The 21,019-nt window shown below is 36.3% G+C and overlaps 2 protein-coding genes across 2 annotated transcripts; one reads left to right on the top strand and one right to left on the bottom strand.

Moving 5' to 3' along the window:
• Positions 1 to 346: 346 nt before the first annotated feature.
• Positions 347 to 1,078, bottom strand: LOC113351149 (F-box protein At3g56470-like). Its single transcript, XM_026595195.1, has one exon. The coding sequence runs from the start codon at positions 1,076 to 1,078 to the stop codon at positions 347 to 349; it is 732 nt and encodes a 243-aa protein (XP_026450980.1).
• A 2,215-nt stretch (positions 1,079 to 3,293) lies between these two features.
• Positions 3,294 to 6,091, top strand: LOC113353363. The gene is made up of 7 exons (XM_026596991.1): positions 3,294 to 3,361; positions 3,759 to 3,815; positions 4,293 to 4,392; positions 4,475 to 4,585; positions 5,052 to 5,108; positions 5,213 to 5,272; positions 5,822 to 6,091. Exons 2-7 carry the CDS (start codon positions 3,777 to 3,779, stop codon positions 5,824 to 5,826), a joined length of 372 nt encoding a protein of 123 aa, XP_026452776.1. The 5' UTR covers positions 3,294 to 3,361; positions 3,759 to 3,776; the 3' UTR covers positions 5,827 to 6,091.
• The last annotated feature ends 14,928 nt before the right edge of the window (positions 6,092 to 21,019 follow it).

The raw sequence follows: 21,019 nt of genomic DNA, 5'->3' as shown, positions 1-21,019 counted from the left end.
AGTTGCAATAATCTGTACTAGAATGTTCACTCCCAAGAGAATGGTATCTGCCAGAATCAAGAGAGTAAAATAGAATTCCTTCGTTCCTCATCTTAGGAAAGTAGATTTTGTTCTCTATTTCACTAGTCGGAGCAACTGTAGCGACACAAGATGTGTTGCTGATAAACAACGCATGCCTTCCCAAATGTTCAGCTTCAATCCAAACCATTTCAACTAAATCGAATCTAAAGCACCGAACCCATTTCCCGTAATGGCCTAAAAGAACAGATAGAAGGTTCCCTTCAAATTCCACCAAGTAACTCTTGTATATAAATTCACAATTAGGCGGGGCTACCATCGACAAAATTTAACACTGTGCGCCATTCTCTAATGTAAATACTCCCAAAGTTCCGTTCACATCCAAGCAATAACAAGCTCCGTTGTAGAAAATTGGACTGTTGAAACTCGGCTGGAATCTCATGTTTGTTCTATTGGGAGATAAATGAACATTATCAAAGATATTATTTTTCCACTCTTCATCCCCTCGTTTAATGAGGGTGATGCATACTAATTCCACCATACAATCACTGATGGCAAAAACAACGCAATCTGAAGAGGTTGGCAAGGACGAGAAAGACCAATAAACACCAGCACTTTCTGGCAAGTCCGGTAGTTTGATGGTTTCTTTTGTGAATGGATTGTAGAAGAACACAGTATAGTAACCTTTTGACATGAGTAACCAACCGCCTTTTGAAGAGCGAATCGTAGAACCTTTTAACAATTCAGGGATGCTCATGAGGTAATTCTCATTATTATGCATTGGATTTATGAAACTGTAGACGGCTTCGTTATTCTTGGAGAGAACCAGCCAAGGGGACAAATTGGTGGCTCGTAAACACTTAGCAGGAAAGGATCCTCTCGGATTCAGCAAGGGAATTATCGAGCGGAAGGTTTTACAAACTGCACGGAAATGTATGTTATCTACCGGATTTAGATAATTGGATATCGACCATACCATGTCATCATCAAGTACCCGTGGTCTTGCTTCTTCAACATCAGATTTCCCATCATCATTCTTTAAACTAATTCTACTCACCATTGTCTTCAAAACTTCACTTCCGTCACCCTTGTCACCTAACAAAAGTACCGTTGCTCCTCTTTTTTATTCAGTGTGGAGTTCTTTAACTAACTTGAGTGTTTTAGGAATCATGAGCCAGTTGGGCGAGAACCATGGGTTCGGTAGATCTGGACATGGCATTGAAAGCATAATGCTATTATCTTCCAAGTCATATTTGTAGAAGCTCATCTCATTAGGTTGTGTAAAATACACACAACCCCGTGTAAATCCCAGGTCCTTGGCGGAGCAAGACAGTTGAGTATCTCGGTTTACAAAGAAAACATGATCTTCCAAACTTGTAACTTCCACCCAAGACATCGAAGAGAAATCCAACTTTGATATCAGCATATTGGTTACACAGTGTTCATAAACACCTCTAAGAACGTATAATTTTCGAATCATGAAGATTTCGCCATCATAAGACTCCACATAGTATATATGCTCAGAACTCAGGATCCCTACTATTGTTTCCCATAGGATGTCACTACTAGTATTAATATTTCTTATTGATATTGTTTTCGGCTTCTTCTTTGATGGTATATTTATCTCTAAATGTTCATCACCTCTGCACATTATATGCAACTTACCTTTAAGGTAACACATTGATTCAACCTCCCCATACTTTTTGCTGATCATATGCGATCCCCATTCTTTGTCCCCAGGATGACAATACAAAAGAATTCCCTTCACAATGTCCTCTGCATTAAGGAGCATAAAAACCATGCAACTCCGATCACCATCATAAGTACTAGTCTTAGGAGGTGAAGTCAAAACACAGTCCCTAAACCAAATACTAACGTTATATAATTGAACCCAACAGAGAAAAGAAGGTAACTCTCCATTGACAATGGATTGAATAAAAAACAATCCCCATAGCTCCATGGTGTGTAATCAAATTCTTTATCATCGCAAAGAACAATCAACCATCCTTGATGACGGTTCTTCTGGTAAAAGGATTTCCCTTTCAACTCCGGTATGGATTTTCTACAGCTTGTGTTATTTGGATCACAGATATTATAAAAAGCTTGAGAATTCTTATCTTTTACATATGGAATAACTAGCCAAGGTGATGCGGTATCTGTTTTCTCCATGGAAGCTGAAAACGGAGAGAAACCCTAACTGGGGATTTTATAAGGAAAGGAACCACCAGACACCGACTATGGTCAAGGTAAAGTCAGAACACTTAATTTTGGAAAATATGGGTGGAAATAAAAAACATTAGAGCAAGCATTATGATTTATGGGTGTGATTATGGATCCTAAAAGCCAGAAATCTTTCGTATCTATTACTATATATTACTCCATCCGTTCTTTTTTAATAGGCCAGTTTTGTTTTTAGCGAAATTTAAAGAAATTAAGAGAACTAATCACTGAAAGTGGTCCTCATGACACTTGTCAAGAAAAGAAGTGAAGTAAAATGGTCCCCATGACACTTGTTAGGAAAAGAAGTAAAGTAAAGTGGTCCACATGACACTTGTCATCAAAAGAAGTTAAAAGAAAAGTGGTCCCAAAAAATTAAAATAACATTTGACTTTCCCAATTAGGAAATTGGCCTATTTTTTTAAAACTTTTATTTATAGAAACTGGCCTATTAAAAAAGAACGGAGAGAGTACTGTACATGAAGGGAACTCCCCTTAGTACTGTAGCAATTAAGCTGCAAATTCTATCTGATCATTTTACCCCTATGTCTTACATGATCAATAAATACTCTATAAATAAAATGAGGGCGTAATGGTAATTTAAATTGTTGGCAAGCAAAACTTTCTATTTAGAAATTTAAACGGACCCCAGTTCACGTGTCGGTGACTTAGGAAGGACCCTCGTGATCAATTTGAAGCTGTAAATTGTGTTTGACAATTTTCACCCTATATCTTTCGTAAGCAATTAATCTTTTAAAAATATAATGAGGGTATGTTAGTAATTTATGTTGTTCGCAAACAACATTTTCCGTTTAGAGTTAGAGGGGGCCCAATTGACGTGGCTTTAGTTAGAAAGGACCCAGTCTTCATGCACGTGCATAGGCACGTGCGGACTTCTAGTTACTTATAATGCAAAGAGGTGAAATAACACCTTTTTACAAAAATGTCCGCACCCAAAAAAACAGAAACAAAAATAAATTGAGGCTAATTTTGTCAAATAAATATCTACTTAAATATCAACCATAGACATACCCTGTTCTACTTGTACCAGACGCATTTCTTTCTCCTGCTCATTTCTTTGTTTCCAACTAAAGATTTTGTTAAACCACATCATCTTACTGCTACGGTTTGTCACACGCTCCTCACATTCTATAATACACAGTTTGATTAGCATCAGTGATTCAGTATCACCATTATTTGTATCTCAAAATTTTACAACCATATACCAGTGCTCGGTATCTGTCTGCAAAACTGTCACAACGAAAACACGAAATTTAAAGATGTCTGATCACCACCATATCATGATACACACCTAATGGCTAATTATTTTATGTAAACATGTCATTTCCAAGAATTAAGAATTTTTTTTGGTTAAGCATATCATACTTATCTTATTGTTTCTGTCAGATATCTTTAGTTTTGGTTACTGTGTACTATCTTTGGTTTTAGTTACTGTGAACTAGAGATTTAATGTGTTTATAGGATTTTGATTTGGAAATCAGAACTCTTTTGTTGCCATCCAGGGAATCAAGCTATATAAAATGCCAAGGAGTGCCCTCTTGATCGACATTAGAAGACAGGCAAGACTTTCATCCCCATATCATCTAATATCTGCCGGTCAAGAAGATAATATGTTGATTCAAAATTCTTATCAATTTCTTTTTTATGATTCAAAATTTCAGTTTTTAAAAGGGTAATCACAATTAGTTGTTATTATTATATTCTTTAAATCTCAATTTTTTACAAATCAACCATATACCAGACGCATGGAATTCGTTCGTAACAATGTCACAGTGAAATTTTTTAAGTATAAAAAACGAAAATCCTGAGATGGTAGATCACCACCGTACTATCATCTTTATTGATACGCACTCATGACTGATTATTTTGTTTAACCATGTCATTTCTCCAGAATTAAGAGTTATTTTGTTTACCCATCACACATATTATGTTTTAGTTCCTGTGTACTAGATATTTAATGTGTGTATATATAGGGATTCATTTAGGGTGTAGTAGAGATTTCTTACAAAAATCAGATACTTTTTGTTTCTATCCAGGCAATCAAGATAAAGAAAATGCCAAGGGGAGCCGGCTTGACTGACATTAGAAGACAGGCAAGAATTTCATCCCCATATCATATAACAGCCTCTCAAAAAGGTAATTTTATGTTTCAAAGTTTCAGTTTTTTAGAAGGGGTAATCACACGTCAGTTGTTCTTATTATATGCGGCTTCCAATAGGTCATGATGAGAGACATGATTCGTCCATAATTGCACCTCGCGTAAGGTTAATTAATATTAGAATACAGGCTAGAGAAGTGACAAATACATCTCCAGCAATTCCTAAAGACGGTAAGGTTTTATATCTGCAATTACCTCTTTTAATTGACAAACAATGTTTTAAAGGTTTGAGACTATGCTTATCTTAAAAGTTCATGTCGCAAAAACTGTTTTAAGCACCTGATTGATTCATTTTTGTTATGGGACGCACTCCATTCACCGAGATGTAACAATGGTGCAGATGTTTATTATCATAGACTAGGGTCATATTAATTAAGTCATTGGTGCTGCAATGTAAAATGTGAATGCTCTTCTAATTATATATACTTGGGTTTGTTTTCGATTTTCAATTATAAATGTAAGTGTGGCTTAAATTTTCAAGCCAGTTTTTTGTAATATCTTTGTTTGAACAAATGTCAGTTCGCAGTTCCAACACAAAAATTTGTTTCGTTAGTTTTCATTATTTTTTCTCACATTTCACTTAAGGTATCATTCTTGCGCTTAAAAGATCTCTGTAATCATATGAATTGGTAGGAAGCTAAGAGCTGTTTCAGTAAATCCTGTTTGATGAACAATTCACTGTGGAGTAGTAAGAGTAAGAAATCCAATTTTAGTAAAATTTAGTCCAATTATATATAGTACCCATTACCCGTTCTGGTATTTTTCTTGACATCTGTTGATGACTTTTTATATGTACAGGTATGTTACGGGCAATCAACCATATGATTTTGGGCAGTCGGACTCTGGGTAAAGGTAGAGGTATGTAGGATTTTACTCAACAATCAAGTTGGCGTGCCTTGGCTAATCGGTATCTACGGATGCAGTTCCTTTGGCATTGGGTACATATAGATATGCAGTACCTTTGACATTATTTGGGTATAATTTAAGATAAGCTCATGGAGTATGATATGAAAAGTTTGTTTTGGAGTTTGACGCTTTAGGAGTTTTGTCTATACGTTTTTTAACAGTACCCCTTTGCAGGTATGGTAGCATTAACTTGGTCAAAAGCAAGGAAGTAGAGTCCTTGAATTTTTGTCAGTTCCCATTATTCATTTGGGATAGGGTAATTATGGTTGTTTTCACAAAGATGTTCTTCGTAATGGATGGTCCTTTAGATTCCGGCTTAGCAGAATCCTTCTTTGTTTCAATGATTTGCATTGTAGGTAATTCATTTGTGTTTTCAGGATTATTCAATAGAGACTTTGTTGGAGCAGTTATCATCATATGTGAAAGGAGAGACACTGTGTGAACTCAAATTAATCTAAACCGTTGCATCATTTAATTTGTATTTTTGTTTGGACTTTGTAGGATGAGGAAACTTTATATTGGTTTCATCTCAGGGGCGGAGATTTCAAATTGGCTCTTAAGAATGCATTTACGAATGCCAAAACTGTTTCGGATGCAAAGAAAGGCTTTAAGTATATGGCTGGGTCGGATAGATCCGTTTATCTATAACTATATTATAAACTTAATTTTTTACTTTAATAGTTATGCTATTGATTGTAAATTTGATGTCAGATGCATAGTTGTGAGTACCTTCATATGCGTACATCTATATATATCACATCTCTTTATTTAGCTGTTTAGCTACACTTGATTACAAGTTTTTCAGTTAAAACGGCATGAATCTCAATCAGTTCCGTTGATTTTTTGTTTCATTCCAATCAGTTTTGTGACATATTATGAGTATAATCTCTACCGGTCATAACTACATTTCGTTAATAGTTAATTGTATCACAAATTAGTTGGAAGTTTACACTAAGCAGTTATACTGCAAATTATTGAGGAGTTTTTTTTAACAGAGGTTATGTGAATTTTTAGAATCGAGGAAAATGCATACATGTCCATTTTTTAGTTTTTACTGTACTGTAATGATGTAAGAAATCGCAGCATAATTATTAAAAGCAGCATGGAAAGCTGGAGCAGACACAAGATACAGAACCATAACAAGACTATACAAGATTATTTTTATTTTTACAGGAAATACGATTGAAGAAGCAAGTCTTCTAGGCACTCATCTATAAGAAACAACCAACAACGGAAGATCCAAACTCTATATAAAGCTAATGCACATAAGCAGTTGTCCACTTTTACTGTTCATCTTCATCTGGAGATTGTATGGGCCTGGTGGAGTGAATCCAGGCAACTGCTTGGATCTGGGAGTAAGAGATCACAAAGTTGCCTGCGCCTCCTCACTTGATCGTGTTTCACGGTATGGACATGGATTTCCACGTACACAGAAAATTGCATGCATGCTTGGTGATTATGTTCTGGCGTGCGCCTCCTCACTTTAGGACCAATTATGTTCCGAGAAGTTCTTGCTTGGTTGAAAGAAATTTTGAAGCACGCATGCTTAATAATTACTTAAATGTTGAAAATTGCATGCGTGCTACTAATTTATTGAAGAGTTTATCATCTTTTTGGGTCATAAGATTTTAATTTTTTATTAGTTCTTGAATATTAGTAATTTTAACACATATATGTCGGTATTTCATAAGTGTCAAAGAAACAAGTGCGTAGCACGGGTGACAAACTAGTAATGTGAAAATATTAAGGTTTGATTTAACTTTGCTCCAGTATTTGGATAACTAGTAAACAGTGGACTTTGTCCTTGTAGCTAATATCCAGTTTATGGTGTTCAGATTATTAGTCTCACATTGTATGGGCAATTAAGATCCTGTGGTTTATAATATTCTGGGCCTCCCCACTCATTGCCAATTGGTTTTGAGTTGGATGCCCGTAGTCTAACATGGTATCAGAGCAAGCTATTTGCGACGAGTCATTGACCGCGCCTTTATTCCTCGTCACCCTATTTATTGTCCACGTGTTAGACCCAACGAGGCTACACATGAGGGGGAGTGTTGAGATTATTAGACCCACATTGTATGGGTTATCTAAGATCATGCGGTTTATAATCTCTTAGAGCAACTGCGGTGGTGCGAGTATAACCAAAGACCAAAAAGAAAAAAAAAACACCAAATTTTGGATTTAGTCTGGTGTGTGACGCTACGGTGGAAAGACTAAATTTGGTCAGGCGTACACTATACGTTCGCCTGGTGTGGGGCGTGGACTATACCAACGCCTGGTGTGGGACGGGGACTATATGTTCGCCCGGTGTAGGGAGATTCAAAAAAAAAAAGGTGGGGCGAAGGTATTAAGCCCGCCCCATACAATTTCATTTAGTTAAACGGTGGGGCGGAGGTATAAACCACGCCCCACACAAAAGAAAAAAGAAAAAAAAACAGGCGTGCACTATACGTTCGCCTGATGTGGGGCGTGGACTATACGTCCGCCTGGTGTGGGACGTGGACTATACGTCCGCCTGGTGGTGGGGCGTGGACTATACCAACGCTCGACTATATTTGGGTTTAGTCTTGGTCCCAAACCAAATATAATCTGGGTTTTAGTCGTCGATCAAAATTTGATCGATAGTACGTTCTACTACGTTTGTTCAAAAGACCAAATATTTGGGTTTAGTCGCCCACTGTGGGCGCTCTTAGGGCCTCTCCACTCATTTCCAAATGGTTTTGAGTTGGATGCCCTTATTCTAACATGTTGAGATTATTAGTCTCACATTGTCTGGGTTATCTAAGATCATGCGGTTTATAATCTCTTAGGGCTTCTCCACTCAATGCCAATTGGTTTTGAGTTGGATGCCCGCAGACTTTAACATGGGATCATAGCAGACTATTTATGTCGAGTCAGTTGACCACACCTTTACTCCGCGTCACCCTACGAGGCTACACGTGAGGGGCGTGTTGAAATTATTAATCTCACATTGTATGGGCAATTAAGATCCTGCGGTTTATAATATTCTGGGCCTCTCCACTCATTTCCAATTGGTTTTGAGTTGGATGCCCGTATTCTAACATGGTATCAGAGCAAGCTATTTGCGATGAGTCATTGACTGCGCCTTTATTCCTCGTCACCCGGTTTATTGTCCACGTGTTAGACCCAACGAGGCTACACGTGAGGGGGAGTGTTGAGATTATTAGTCCCACATTGTATGGGTTATCTAAGATCATGCGGTTTATAATCTCTTAGAGCAACTGCAGTGGTGTGAGTATAACCAAAGACCAAAAAGAAAAAAAACACCAAATTTTGGGTTTAGTCTGGTGTGTGACGCTACGGTGAAAAGACTAAATTTGGTCAGGCGTACACTATACGTTCGCCTGGTGTGGGGCGTGGACTATACCAACGACTGGTGTGGGACGAGGACTATATGTTCGCCCGGTGCAGGGAGATTCAAAAAAAAAAGGTGGGGCGAAGGTATTAAGCCCGCCCCATACAGTTTCAATTAGTTAAACAATGGGGCGGAGGTATAAACCACGCCCCACACAAAAGAAAAAAAAAAAAACCAGGCGTGCACTATACGTTCGCCTGATGTGGGGCGTGGACTATACGTCCGCCTGGTGTGGGACGTGGACTATACGTCCGCCTGGTGGTGGGGCGTGGACTATACCAACGCTCGACTATATTTGGGTTTAGTCTTGGTCCCAGACCAAATATACTCTGGGTTTTAGTCGTCGATCAAAATTTGATCGATAGTACGTTCCACTACGTTTGTTCAAAAGACCAAATATTTGGGTTTAGTCGCCCACTGTGGACGCTCTTAGGGCCTCTCCACTCATTTCCAATTGGTTTTGAGTTGGATGCCCTTAGTCTAACATGTTGAGATTATTAGTCTCACATTTTCTGGGTTATCTAAGATCCTGCGGTTTATAATCTCTTAGGGCTTCTCCACTCAATGCCAATTGGTTTTGAGTTGGATGCCCGCAGACTTTAACATGGGATCGTAGCAGACTATTTATGTCGAGTCAGTTGACCGCACCTTTATTCCGCGTCACCCTACGAGGCTACACGTGAGGGCGTGTTGAAATTATTAATCTCACATTGTATGGGCAATTAAGATCCTGCGGTTTATAATATTCTGGGCCTCTCCACTCATTGCCAATTGGTTTTGAGTTGGATGCCCGTATTCTAACATAACATATATAAACTAGATGAATCTTTATAGGATCATTTTTGTCTATGACGATACCCATTAACTGGACAATGAGATTCTTTATCGAAATCTCATCGATTAATTCTCCATTTTGAAAAAAAGATGGATCACTGAATAACATTCGAAGAATTTGTTGTCTCAAATTGTTGAATATATCATCTTGACTCAAGGCTAGCAGCTAGCTAATAAAGATAACCTGCTATGCTGTTGTAGATGACGAAAATAAGGAGGAGTAAAAAACATAAAGATGCATGGCTAGAGTTTTTGTGAGTGTGGAAGGTTGAGCACAAACAATCCTTGTCTAAACCAAAAAAAATGGTCGTTCAATGAGTGCTTTAGTCATAAAGAGGAAACGTGAAAGAGGTGATCAGATGAGAGTTCTTCGGTTGCAGAATGAAAGTTGTGAGAGAAAGGTTTTTGTGAATGTTGCATCTAAAATTGGTGTCCTCAGAATGACCAATGTGTTAGAGCATCGCTGGGTTAAACATACAAGTATTGCTATATAAATATTTTGTTTTCGCGTCAATGTAAGAGGACCAATTCTTTTTTCTTATTTATTAATTGTCTATTATATTTACTGTCAGACTGAGATTAAATTTAAGTAGTTGAGCATCAAAAATCATAGAATTCCCTTGAAGATTGAGGACCGAGTATATTCAGACTGTTGATTGAGATTCGGTTGATCAATTCCCTATTTTGGAAAAGGATGTTGAATTAAATTCATTCGCGGTCTCTAACGTCATATCTCGAGTTATATTCTGAAATAGGGTATCATCTTGAGTTTTTTTTTCCTTTGATAAAAGGAAATTTTATAAAACTAGCAGAAAGGAATTACGTTGTTTCCATTATGAAGGACACTTGACCACTTTTCCTTACTAGACTTTTCCCACAGTCTAGAATATACATGTTCATTCACATGTTTGTTAAGGAATTTTGTTAAATTATCCGCTAAACTATTACAAGACCTCCGAATATAAACAAAGGAAGAACAAGCAAAAAACTTATCGGACTCTAAAGCTTGTATAAGGATAGCTTTTGAAATCCAATTTACAATAAAATTGTTCTTCTTGATGTTGTTTATCACATTCTGGTTATCATTAAGGAAGATTAATCTTTCATTTCCCATGATTCGAACCCATCTTGTAGCTTCTCGACAGGCTCTGGATTCAGCTTCTTCAGCACTGGTGCACCAACCTGTTCCACCTGTGAAATCCGTAATACAACCATTTTCATTAACTTCAACAACCCCATAAGAAAATTTGTTTTATATACTATGGAAAGCAACATCGAAATATATGTAGGAAGCTCCCTGATTTCTGCCACAACTTTCATGAACACAAACTGGATGAGATATATCACAAGCAGACACATTCTTCACATTTTGTTCATAACACAAATGTTTTCTAAGGTTTTGAAGACTATCTTTCCTAATGAACTCAATTAGATCCTTAAAGTTAGGTATAACATGATCAAAAACCACCTTCCATTTATATTTCCAAATATACCAAAGAAAATAAGCAAAGAAATCCCTATTATCCCTATCCTTAAGCCATTAAAGGCACCAGTTCTTGTAAGACATATTTACAGCAGAATAAAATTGATGAGAGAAAGAAAGACCTCTCCAAACAGCTTCAGAGAAAATACATCTTGTGAAAATATGATCAATGCTTTCAATAACATAACTATTGCATAAGGGGCAATGAAGATCAATGGGAGTATGTACTCCCAATATCTCTCTAACAGGTAAGCAGTCAGTTAAATTTTTCCACATAAAGATTTTAACTCTAGGCATCATATTGATTTTCCAAATTTCTTTCCATTCCACAGGGGTATCATGTTTCCTATCACAAAGAAAATTATAGGCAGACTTAACAGAGACAGACCCATCTTTTGTACCAATCTACATCATGGTATCTAATCTTTTTACTGGAATCACTATCAGACACACTATGTATGAGTTGAAAATTCCACTTTCCTTCATTATCAATTAAATCAGACACTTTAGAGACTAGATGCATGGAATCATTACTTTTTGGTTTAGGAATTTTCCTTTGAGGGAGCCATTTATCATTCCAAACTTCAATATTTTTACCATTTCCTAACATCCAACAATGATTTTCTTTAATAATATCATACCCTTACAAATGCTAGACCAGACCCAAGACTTAACCGATTTCTTCTTGTAACTAAGAGGTTCAGATTTTGGGAAGTATTTATTTTTAAGAATGATACACTATAGTTTATCAGGATGTTTAATCAATTGCCAGGCAAGTCTGGTAAGCAAAGCAAGATTAAACTTATGAGGATTTTTTATGCCTAAACCTCCATTAGCTTTACTGGTACAAATGAAATCCTAAGCCTTAAGATACAACCTCTATTGTTTTTATTTTCCTGCCACCAGAAGTCTCTTTGAAGAGCATCCAGTTTGTCTAAGGTTTTTTTGGGTAAGAGAAAACACATAATTTGGTACATAGGCATAGCACTAGTAACAGAGCAAATCAAAGTGGTTCTACCTGCTTGGGAAAGAAATTTGGATTTCCAACCCTGAACCCTATTATAGACTCGATCTAGAGATTTTGGTAATTGAAACTCTTGGACCTATTGAAATACAAAGGTGTATGTGTCATTTATTCTAATTCTACCAACCTTAAGAATTCTAGCTAATAATTTACAATGCTTGTTTTCAACTTTCTTACTAAAATAAATGCCGGACTTCTGATAATTAACTACCAGTCCTGAAGAATCACTAAAAATCCTAAGAGTATCCAAGAGATTCCTAGCCTGAACTACAGTAGCGGTAGTAAACAAAAAAGGATCATCCGCAAAAAATAAATGAGAAACAGATGGACAATTTTTATTAACTTTTATACCAGTTACCTTGCCCATACTTTCAGCATGAAAAATAAACTTAGAGAAAGCTTCCATACAAATGATAAAGATATAGGGTGACATAGGGTCACCCTGTCTAATTCCTCTAGTAGGAAAAAAAAATTCACCCGGGGAACCATTAACAAGCACAACCGACGAAACAATGGAGATACAGTTATAGACAAGGTCACAGAAACCATTTGAAAAGCCAAAACAAACATTATAATTTTTGGAAAGGTCAAGCTTTACGGCCTGATGTATTTTCAAAGTTGTTGTAGTAATAAATAGAGTTAGTTCAAGACTTGTGAAGGTTGTGCTTTTAGATTTAAATTTTAAAACTAAAGAAAATAAAGCAAATTAAAACTGATTATATTAGAGAGACCGGGGTTCAGGATTTCACCATTCACCAAAATTCATGTAATTTAATGTTAATTTTTATCATGCAATTCTAGACAATATAACTCCAATCAAAAGAAATTGTGATTCTAATCATTTCCTAAATTAGATTTTCAAAACATCAATTGTTAATCGCAAGAATGAAGTATCAAAACCTCTAAACTAAGCATACTTCATCAAGAGAAAACACAACTAATTAATAAAAATCATTACTCAATTTTCATTCGGTGCAAATAATCATAAAAGAATTGTATAAATAAATTCAAATAAATTTTACCACATAAGTTTTGGAAGAATGGCTTCCTCCATCGCCCCGGAAGATTGTGTTTAGCTCATCATGTTGGAAACACACTCAAAATATGTATTCATGGCTCAAAAGTGTTTACAAGAAGAGAAAATAGTGAAACAGGAAATCTGCAACAACACATGCGCGTTGCAGACCGACTGTTTCAACTCTCAACTGTTATGATGAAGATAACCGTTACAAATATGAAGATAAATGTTGCAGAAGAGGATGCGAAACTGTTACAATGAATATAAATGTTGCAAACCAGTTGAAGAAACTGTGACAAGCATTTGAAGAAACCGTTACGACGGATGAAGAAACCGTCGATGTTTCCCTGTTCTTCACGAGCAGCAGCAACAGAGTTCTGAAAACTCTTGATTCGCGCTTCATGAGCTCTCCTCTCGACCCCAAACTCTCCCCTCCCCTTCTGTGTGATCCGAGGAACCTATTTATACATCATTGCGACATTGAATCTCCCAAAATCTCTTTATTTAATCCCATTATTTCTTTTATTCTCGAAAATATATTGTTTCCAAAAATCGTTTTCTTACGCGTCTGCAACTGTATTTCTTTCCTTCTATACCTTCTTCACGCTCCAGAATATCGATCAACTCTTCCAAACACGTGCAGTACACGTTTAAATTCCTTAGAACTCGTGCAAGCTCATGTTTTTCCTCCAACTCCCTGTTTGGATTAAACCAAGTTATCCATCCAAATTTGATCGAAACAAACACCCATACTAGCTCTGTTAGGACATATCACAACTACCCATGAAGTTTCAGCGATTGAATCACACAAAAACACCTCCAAAAATTCGATCGAAATTCTTCCAGTGAAGTGAAATGTTTTCCCGCCAAAATTGGTTTTGAATTTGAGAAGAAGATGTCCTCCCCCTAATCCTGTACGGGTTTCCCTTTAGCACTTGCCTTATGGGGTGTAAATAGTAATTTTTGGGCATAAATAGTAATTTTTCTAGGGTTTCTCTAGCACATTTTTGGGGTGCTTCCGGTGCATTTCTGGGATGCCTTTAGTACGTTATCCTGGGGTGTAAAACACCACTTTTCGAGCCAATTTTTGCTGCAAGAGCTTATTTCTCTATAAATACCTACAAAGACATAAATAACAAAATAAATACAAAATCGAGCATTAACAATACATACAATTGAGACATATTAGACACATAAATGCGTCTATCACGGCCATATGGCTATTCTTTCTCTTACTGGTTTTCATGGTATGAAGGATTTCGTGAGCCACTACGATATTATCAGTAATCTGTCTATTGGGTATAAAAGCAGATTGGTTCTGAGAAATAATTTTATCTAACAGGGGTTTAATCCTATTGGCTATTATTTTAGTCACTATCTTATACAAGGCATTACTAAGATTAATAGGCATGAAACCACTCGGATTTTTTGGCATTTTAGTTTTCGGAATAAGAGTGATGAAAGGGTGATTTATTTTTTGATTAAAACACTTTTTGGACCCATCTAACTACGTCATCCTTAAGTAAGTCCCAATATTGTTGATAAAAACCAGGGGGAAGCCATCTGGTCCTGAAGCCCCCCAAGCATTCATCAGAAATAAAGCATCTTTAATTTCATTTTCACTAGGAATTTCCTGAATTCTATTATTATCATTATCATCAATCATAGGGGTTAAAATGTTATTGAAGATGGGATCAATGTCGTTTTCACCAGAACTAGCAATGTTCTTAAAATTATTAGTAAGGAGTTGACTTAACTGTTGTTGGCCTTCTATCCACAGCCCGGTGATATCCCTAAGGGTATAAATTCTATTGTATCTATTCCTATCAGAAGCATATTGATGAAAAAATTTTGTGTTATTATCATTTTCATTTATCCAATTTTCTTTAAAATGTTGGCCCCAAAAATCTTTTTGTATTTCATACCGATTTGCTAGATCATTTTGTAATTGCTCGATTTTCATTTTTGATTCCAAACTATAAGGCTTCTTATTTTCCTCCTCTATGTTCTCTAGGATTTTAGAAATATTCTTAAAGATGTTACCGAAATCTTTCTTATTCCATATTCTAAGGTCATACTCTAAATTCCTTAAAGTCTTAGACAGGTTACTATTACTTTCCTTACTTTTTTGGACTGAATTTTATAAAACCTTCTTATAATCTTTATGTTCTACCCAGCATTTCATGTATCTATAGGGATTTGCCAACTTATCACTATTTGGAAGAGTCTCCGGAAGTATAGGTGAGTGGTCTGACACAATCCTAGTAAGATGTTTGTTACAGGATTTCGCAAACAATTCTAACCATTTATGGTTGACTAAGACTCTAAGTTTTGGATACAGTGGAACACATAAGCAAAACTACGAGTAGAGGGATTATTACCTCATTCTTTTTCATCTTTATGCATTATGAAATTCATATCACCTATGATAGCGCAAGGGGCATTCATAGAACTAATGCTTTTAATAAAATCCCATTGGTCATCTCTAAGGTAATTATCTAAAGCACCATAAATGAAAGTAATAAACACATTCATATTTTCTTTGAACACTTGGAAATGAAGGACATTGATTTTAAAAACAATAAGTTTAGCATGAACTCCCTGATTCCAAACAATGGCAAAGCCACCAGACCTTCCAATTGAGGGCATAATAAACCAATCTTTAACTTTTAATCTTTTGAAAACTTTTTCTACTGTTAACAGATTGACTTTTGTTTCAGAGAGGAAAATCATATCCAAATTATGCGATTTATTGAGGTGTTGAAGGTGATCTTGTTTTAGTCTAGACCTAATACCCTGAAGATTCCATGATAATACCCTGAAGTCATACCCATAATCTTTGTCTTCCATGACCATATAGAAAAAAAAAACATTCTTTTATATAATGGCAAGTAACTATCCATCATGCACTTTAAAAACAAACATATGCACATGAACATGCTAGTATAAGAATTTTTAACAGGAACCTTTTTAAGAGATTCTAAGAAAACACTATTAGATATTCAGTGTTCAAGATGGCACTACAGAAGCATATAGATTAAGCATAATTTCAAATTTTCAACATTCCAGTTCAGACAAGAGCACATATGACTTGTAAAAATAAAGAACTTGCATATGAAGATATAATTTTTGGAAGAGAAGTTGTCAGGGGTTACCTCATGAATTAAGTTTTGCTCCAAAGAAAAAGAGTAGTTAGAGATAGCAACAGGATTGGCCACCTCCATATTCTCCACAATCACTTTTTCAGCATTATTTGCTTCCTCTTCAATAATACTCCAGCAAAGAGCATTTTCTTCTTCATTTGTAATGATCTCAGGTTGTTTTTGAATCCTCCAGTCATACTAGGCATAGTACTGTCATCCTTTCTCCTTACTATCACGCAAGAGTCATCACCTTTTCTATTTAATTCAGAGTATTGGTTCAGAAGTCTAAACCATTCTTCCTGCCTTCTTTTTTGTTTCATTTCCTTCTGACTATCTCCAGAGTTCACAGATATGGGAGATTTGCCTTTTTCCAACCTTCTTATTTCTGCATTTACTCTGTCTTCAAATCTAGGATTGATGACATCTTCAGCGTTTCCTCCAGACCCACTTGCCATTGTTCTTTTGTCACCAATAACGCCAAATTCGACTATCTTCTCCTTATCGAAACTGAACACAATTCCTTCATCTATTCTCCTCATTTTTGTACCCCTTCTTTGTGTATCTTCTCTATCAATTTGGATGTCATAGATTCTTATTCCAGTAGCAGGATTTGTTAAACCATCCATGCCATTGTTATCCTGAGAACGTTGACTTAAGACATCTGCATGTTCTTCTTCTTCATTATAAACAAACACTTAGGACAATTTCTGTTATAAACTCCCCTCTAGCTTTTCATTTTTCCTCAAAATGGGAAGCATCAACATGCCAGCATTTGAAACAAGTGCCATGAGGGATCTCCATGAAGAAAATTTTTACCTTCACTATTTCTTTATCATTTGAATCAATAATGATAACATTAACTTCATGGCTAAGATCTTTCCCTTGGGAAATATCTGCAACCACATGAGCATGACACTCTCCTTGATTATTCAGAGGACCAACCATAGTAAGAACTTTTCCAACTTTATCTGCCACTTGCTTTGCCACACAACTTTTTTCAGTCAAATCACCTCTTAAGAAGAATTTGATTCTATAATCTTGAGCTGTAAAATCCACTTCTTCCACTTTAGCTTCATTGTTGCACATTCTCATGGAAAGGAGATATCCTTGTACTCTATTTGGTATAGAGTAGATGGTAGCAGTAAAATCAACAACATTTGAGAATCTGATGATGAATATCTTTGGATCAGCAGTCTTTCGAAGGATTATTCTGCCAGTTGGAGACCATGATGTGTTGAGATAGTGAACCACTTCACTAGTTCTGATACCTCTAGGATCCTCAACCTTCTTAATTTCCTTAAAGATTTTGGCAATAATTCTAGGAAATCTTCTGTTCTCTATGTTAACTGCAGCATCTCTAAGAAACTCCACATACTTCTTTACAGAACTTGTGAGAGATTGTGCATCATTCTTTATGATATCAGTGAGTTGATCAATGTAGTTCCTGGTTGGAACATCAGACATTTTGATTGGGATTAGTAAATAAAGAAATTTATGGGTTATCTTATGAACTGTTAAAGGATAACTTATGTAACTGGTTTTTGTAAAATTTCTTGTTGGATGACAATGGAAGCTCTGATTGCTGGGGGGTTTAAGTTTAGCAATCAACTTATTGAAGAATATATAGCCATGATTTCTGAGGCTAACTGACACTTGTATGCTATAGCAATAAGGTGACAAAGGATTAGAATGATTACAACTACAGATCTTCTGGATGCATGCAATCTTATGACTGTAGAAACTGATGAAATTTGTCACTTGTAAATTACTTCTCACCATTTTTGAGTTGATATGACTAGAGATTATATTAAATTTGTAATAAAAAAACACTACTACTCCAAGTAAAGGACACTTGTAATGAGAGATCGTAAAATCCGAAGTTTTGAGAGATATAGTCCCTGACATGGTGAATAATGCTGATGCAGTCTTTTTTTATATAAGTATTCCCCAAGAAAGAACTAAATCTGAAGGAAATGATTACTTTTATAGTATTATAATCTGTAATTAATGGTTTGTTTATACCCAATAAGGGAGATGCTTTACTTGCCTTCCAAGGATTTTCCTTTTCCGTACAGGGAGAAGAAACTAAATACTGTAGCAAAAAACACCTTCCCGGAGAGCACCTAGTGACCGAAAATGGCCTCAACTGAGCATTAGCTCTAACTATGCTATCCCTGCAGAGATAGAAAAGCAAACAATAGAGGGTAACAAATTTTGATAAGAGGAATTTGCTCATCTTAAGAAAAAAAGGAGAAGGCACATGACAGTAACTAAAAATCAACCCCTAAAAAACTGAATCACTAAAAAGGAAATTAAGAAGAAAGGAAAGTAGAAAACGTTACGAATTTGAAGAAAAACGGGGAGGAGAAAAGAGAAGCCGAAAAAATTTGACGGTCCTAGACCACAGGGAGAAAAAGGAAAACCTAGCAACGGAAATAAAATCTAGCAAACAATCCAAACACATAAAGTAAAACTAGAAAGAACAATTAAACCAATCCACAGAAAGAATAAGGAAAAATTGATTGAAAAAAAACAGTATTGGCAGTGAGAGATTCAGAAATCCATGGAAATCATGGAGAGATTTGAGAGCTAGGTTGACTCGGTTTTATCGCCGATCCTCATAGCTCCAGCCCGTAATTTTTAAAATCCAAAAAGACAATCAACACGAGGACTTTCCAAAAGGTCGCCCATCTTAGTACTACTCTCGCCCAAACACGCTTAACAGCAACAACAACAAAAAAAAGATCTTACTATTTTCTAAATTCTATTTTTTACATAAAAAGAAAATCCACCGTGATTAGAAGCCGTAACAGTTTTTATCTTTCATTTTCAAATTGGTCCAAAAATTTATTCTTAACTTGTATATGGTTTTATTAGAGCATCCACAGTGGGCTAGTATAACCAAAAATTTGGGATGAGATCGTAACGCAGTGGGACGGAGTAAAGATTAAATCCCAGCCAAAGATCAAATCCCAGATCATATTTGGTCGCGACCAAATACCAAATCCTAATATAGTCGGGCGTAAATTTAAAGTACGCTTGTTGCTGGGCGGACACCCAACCATCCGCCCGTTCACTTACTCATCAGGCGGGCACCAAACCATCCGCCCCATTCAAAATGAAATTCATCAGGCGGACACCCAATCATCCGTCCGTTCACATTTCGTCAGGCGGACACCAAACCATCCGCCCCATTCAAAATGAAATTCATCAGGCGGACACCCAACCATCCGCCCGTTCACTTACTCATCAGGCGGACACCAAACCATCCGCCCCATTCAAATTTCGGGCGTAAACCAATTTTACGCCCCATTCAAGCGTACACCAAATTTACGCCCGTTTTCGTGCGGTGATTAATTTTACGCGCGACCAAATTTAGTCTTCTCCCCATAACGTCACAGTACAGATTAAACTCATATTTAGTCTTTTTTTTTGGTCTTTGATCTTTGAGTTTAGTCGTACCATTGCAGTCGCTCTTATTCACATTTTCTGTTTTTATTTCAAATTTGTCCAAAAACTTATTCTCTAACTTGTATGTCTGTTACATTCAGAAGATGATAGGATGGCCAACCCCCAAAATTTTACACCGATATGTGACATGCATCTAACCTTAAATCTGGAATGATGAACTTTTTGAGGCCTGCAGTGGGGTCCATTGCTTAAACAAATAATCAGTACCAAGGAGGATATTATTTCGGAGTCGAGTCATCTCTGGGGTAGTATTTTTGACATATCGGCGGATATCAACAGATATGAGTAGGCAAACCCACCATACCACATAAGAAAACTAATAAATGCACGTCTTTTTATTCTATTTTTTTTTGAAGGTAGCACGTCTTTGTATTGTTATTGCAGATTCTATGTAATAAAAGCTGCTGGTGCTGCTTCTACGAAGTCAGAGATGAAAACGTAGCCATGAGCCAACTCGTACAAACAAAGGTTTAGGTTCTTTTTTAATGGATTGAAAACCCTAAATTGATAATCGCATTTCATTTCATTCATCATCAGATAAAATTTGGAAATTTCTTATTGTTAAGGATCGAGCAAGAGAGAGGAGAGCATAAACGCGGAAGTATAAAAGACTACATTGATAATAATCTTGGTATATAATTCTTATGGTTTAACAGCCAATTTATATTGTTCACAAACTTGACGACCACTCAAGGCACTTTCCTACCTAAGATCAAACTCTAAACATAGACACTTTCCTAATATAACTCAAACTCCTTAAAGTGTATATCTCCTAAATATAGACTCCTATATTATTTCCTAATACCCTCCCTCAATATGGAGCATGTAGATCACGAATGCCCATCTTTGACAAAAGAAATTTAACTTCGGTTTTCTTCTTTCTTCTTCTTTTTTTTTCAATGCTTTTGCGAAAAAAAAAAAATCTTCAGACCGTAGTTTAAGGACGTTTCGGTCCCCTTCATAGTTTAAGGACATTACGGTCCCATTTTCGGAAGTTTAAGGACATTACGGTCCCATTTTCATAGTTTTAGGACATCTCGGTCCTCTTCGGAAGTTTAAGGACGTTACGGTCCCATCTTTGTAGTTTTAGGACATTACGGTCCTATCTTCTGAAGAATACTCCTTGTACTCTTGTTTTCTTGGTTTCTTCGATAGAATACTTTTGTACTCTCTCGACAATTCATAGGATTTCAACCTATTATTGTTGTTCTTTTTCTCATCACCTCTTGGTGATTGTTTTCTTTTCTCTTTTTTTTTTCTTTCTTCACAACATGAATGTTGTTTCTTCTTCTCTTGTTCCAGTCACGCTATTTTTGCGAAACCTTCACACTTTTTTTTTTTTTTTTTTTT

This window comes from Papaver somniferum, chromosome 2, assembly GCF_003573695.1.
Source record: "Papaver somniferum cultivar HN1 chromosome 2, ASM357369v1, whole genome shotgun sequence".
Taxonomy (NCBI): Eukaryota; Viridiplantae; Streptophyta; class Magnoliopsida; order Ranunculales; family Papaveraceae; genus Papaver; species Papaver somniferum.
The sequence above is the reverse complement of the archived record's forward strand: the minus strand, read 5'-3'. Positions and strand labels throughout refer to the sequence as shown.

Coding starts and splice junctions, on each gene's coding strand:
- LOC113353363 (XM_026596991.1), top strand. CDS start 3,777: ATGCCAAGGAGTGCCCTCTTGATCGACATTAGAAGACAG. Junction 3,816..4,292: donor TGATCGACATTAGAAGACAG/GCAAGACTTTCA, acceptor GTTTCTATCCAG/GCAATCAAGATAAAGAAAAT. Junction 4,393..4,474: donor TATAACAGCCTCTCAAAAAG/GTAATTTTATGT, acceptor GGCTTCCAATAG/GTCATGATGAGAGACATGAT.
- LOC113351149 (XM_026595195.1), bottom strand. CDS start 1,078: ATGGTGAGTAGAATTAGTTTAAAGAATGATGATGGGAAATCTGATGTT.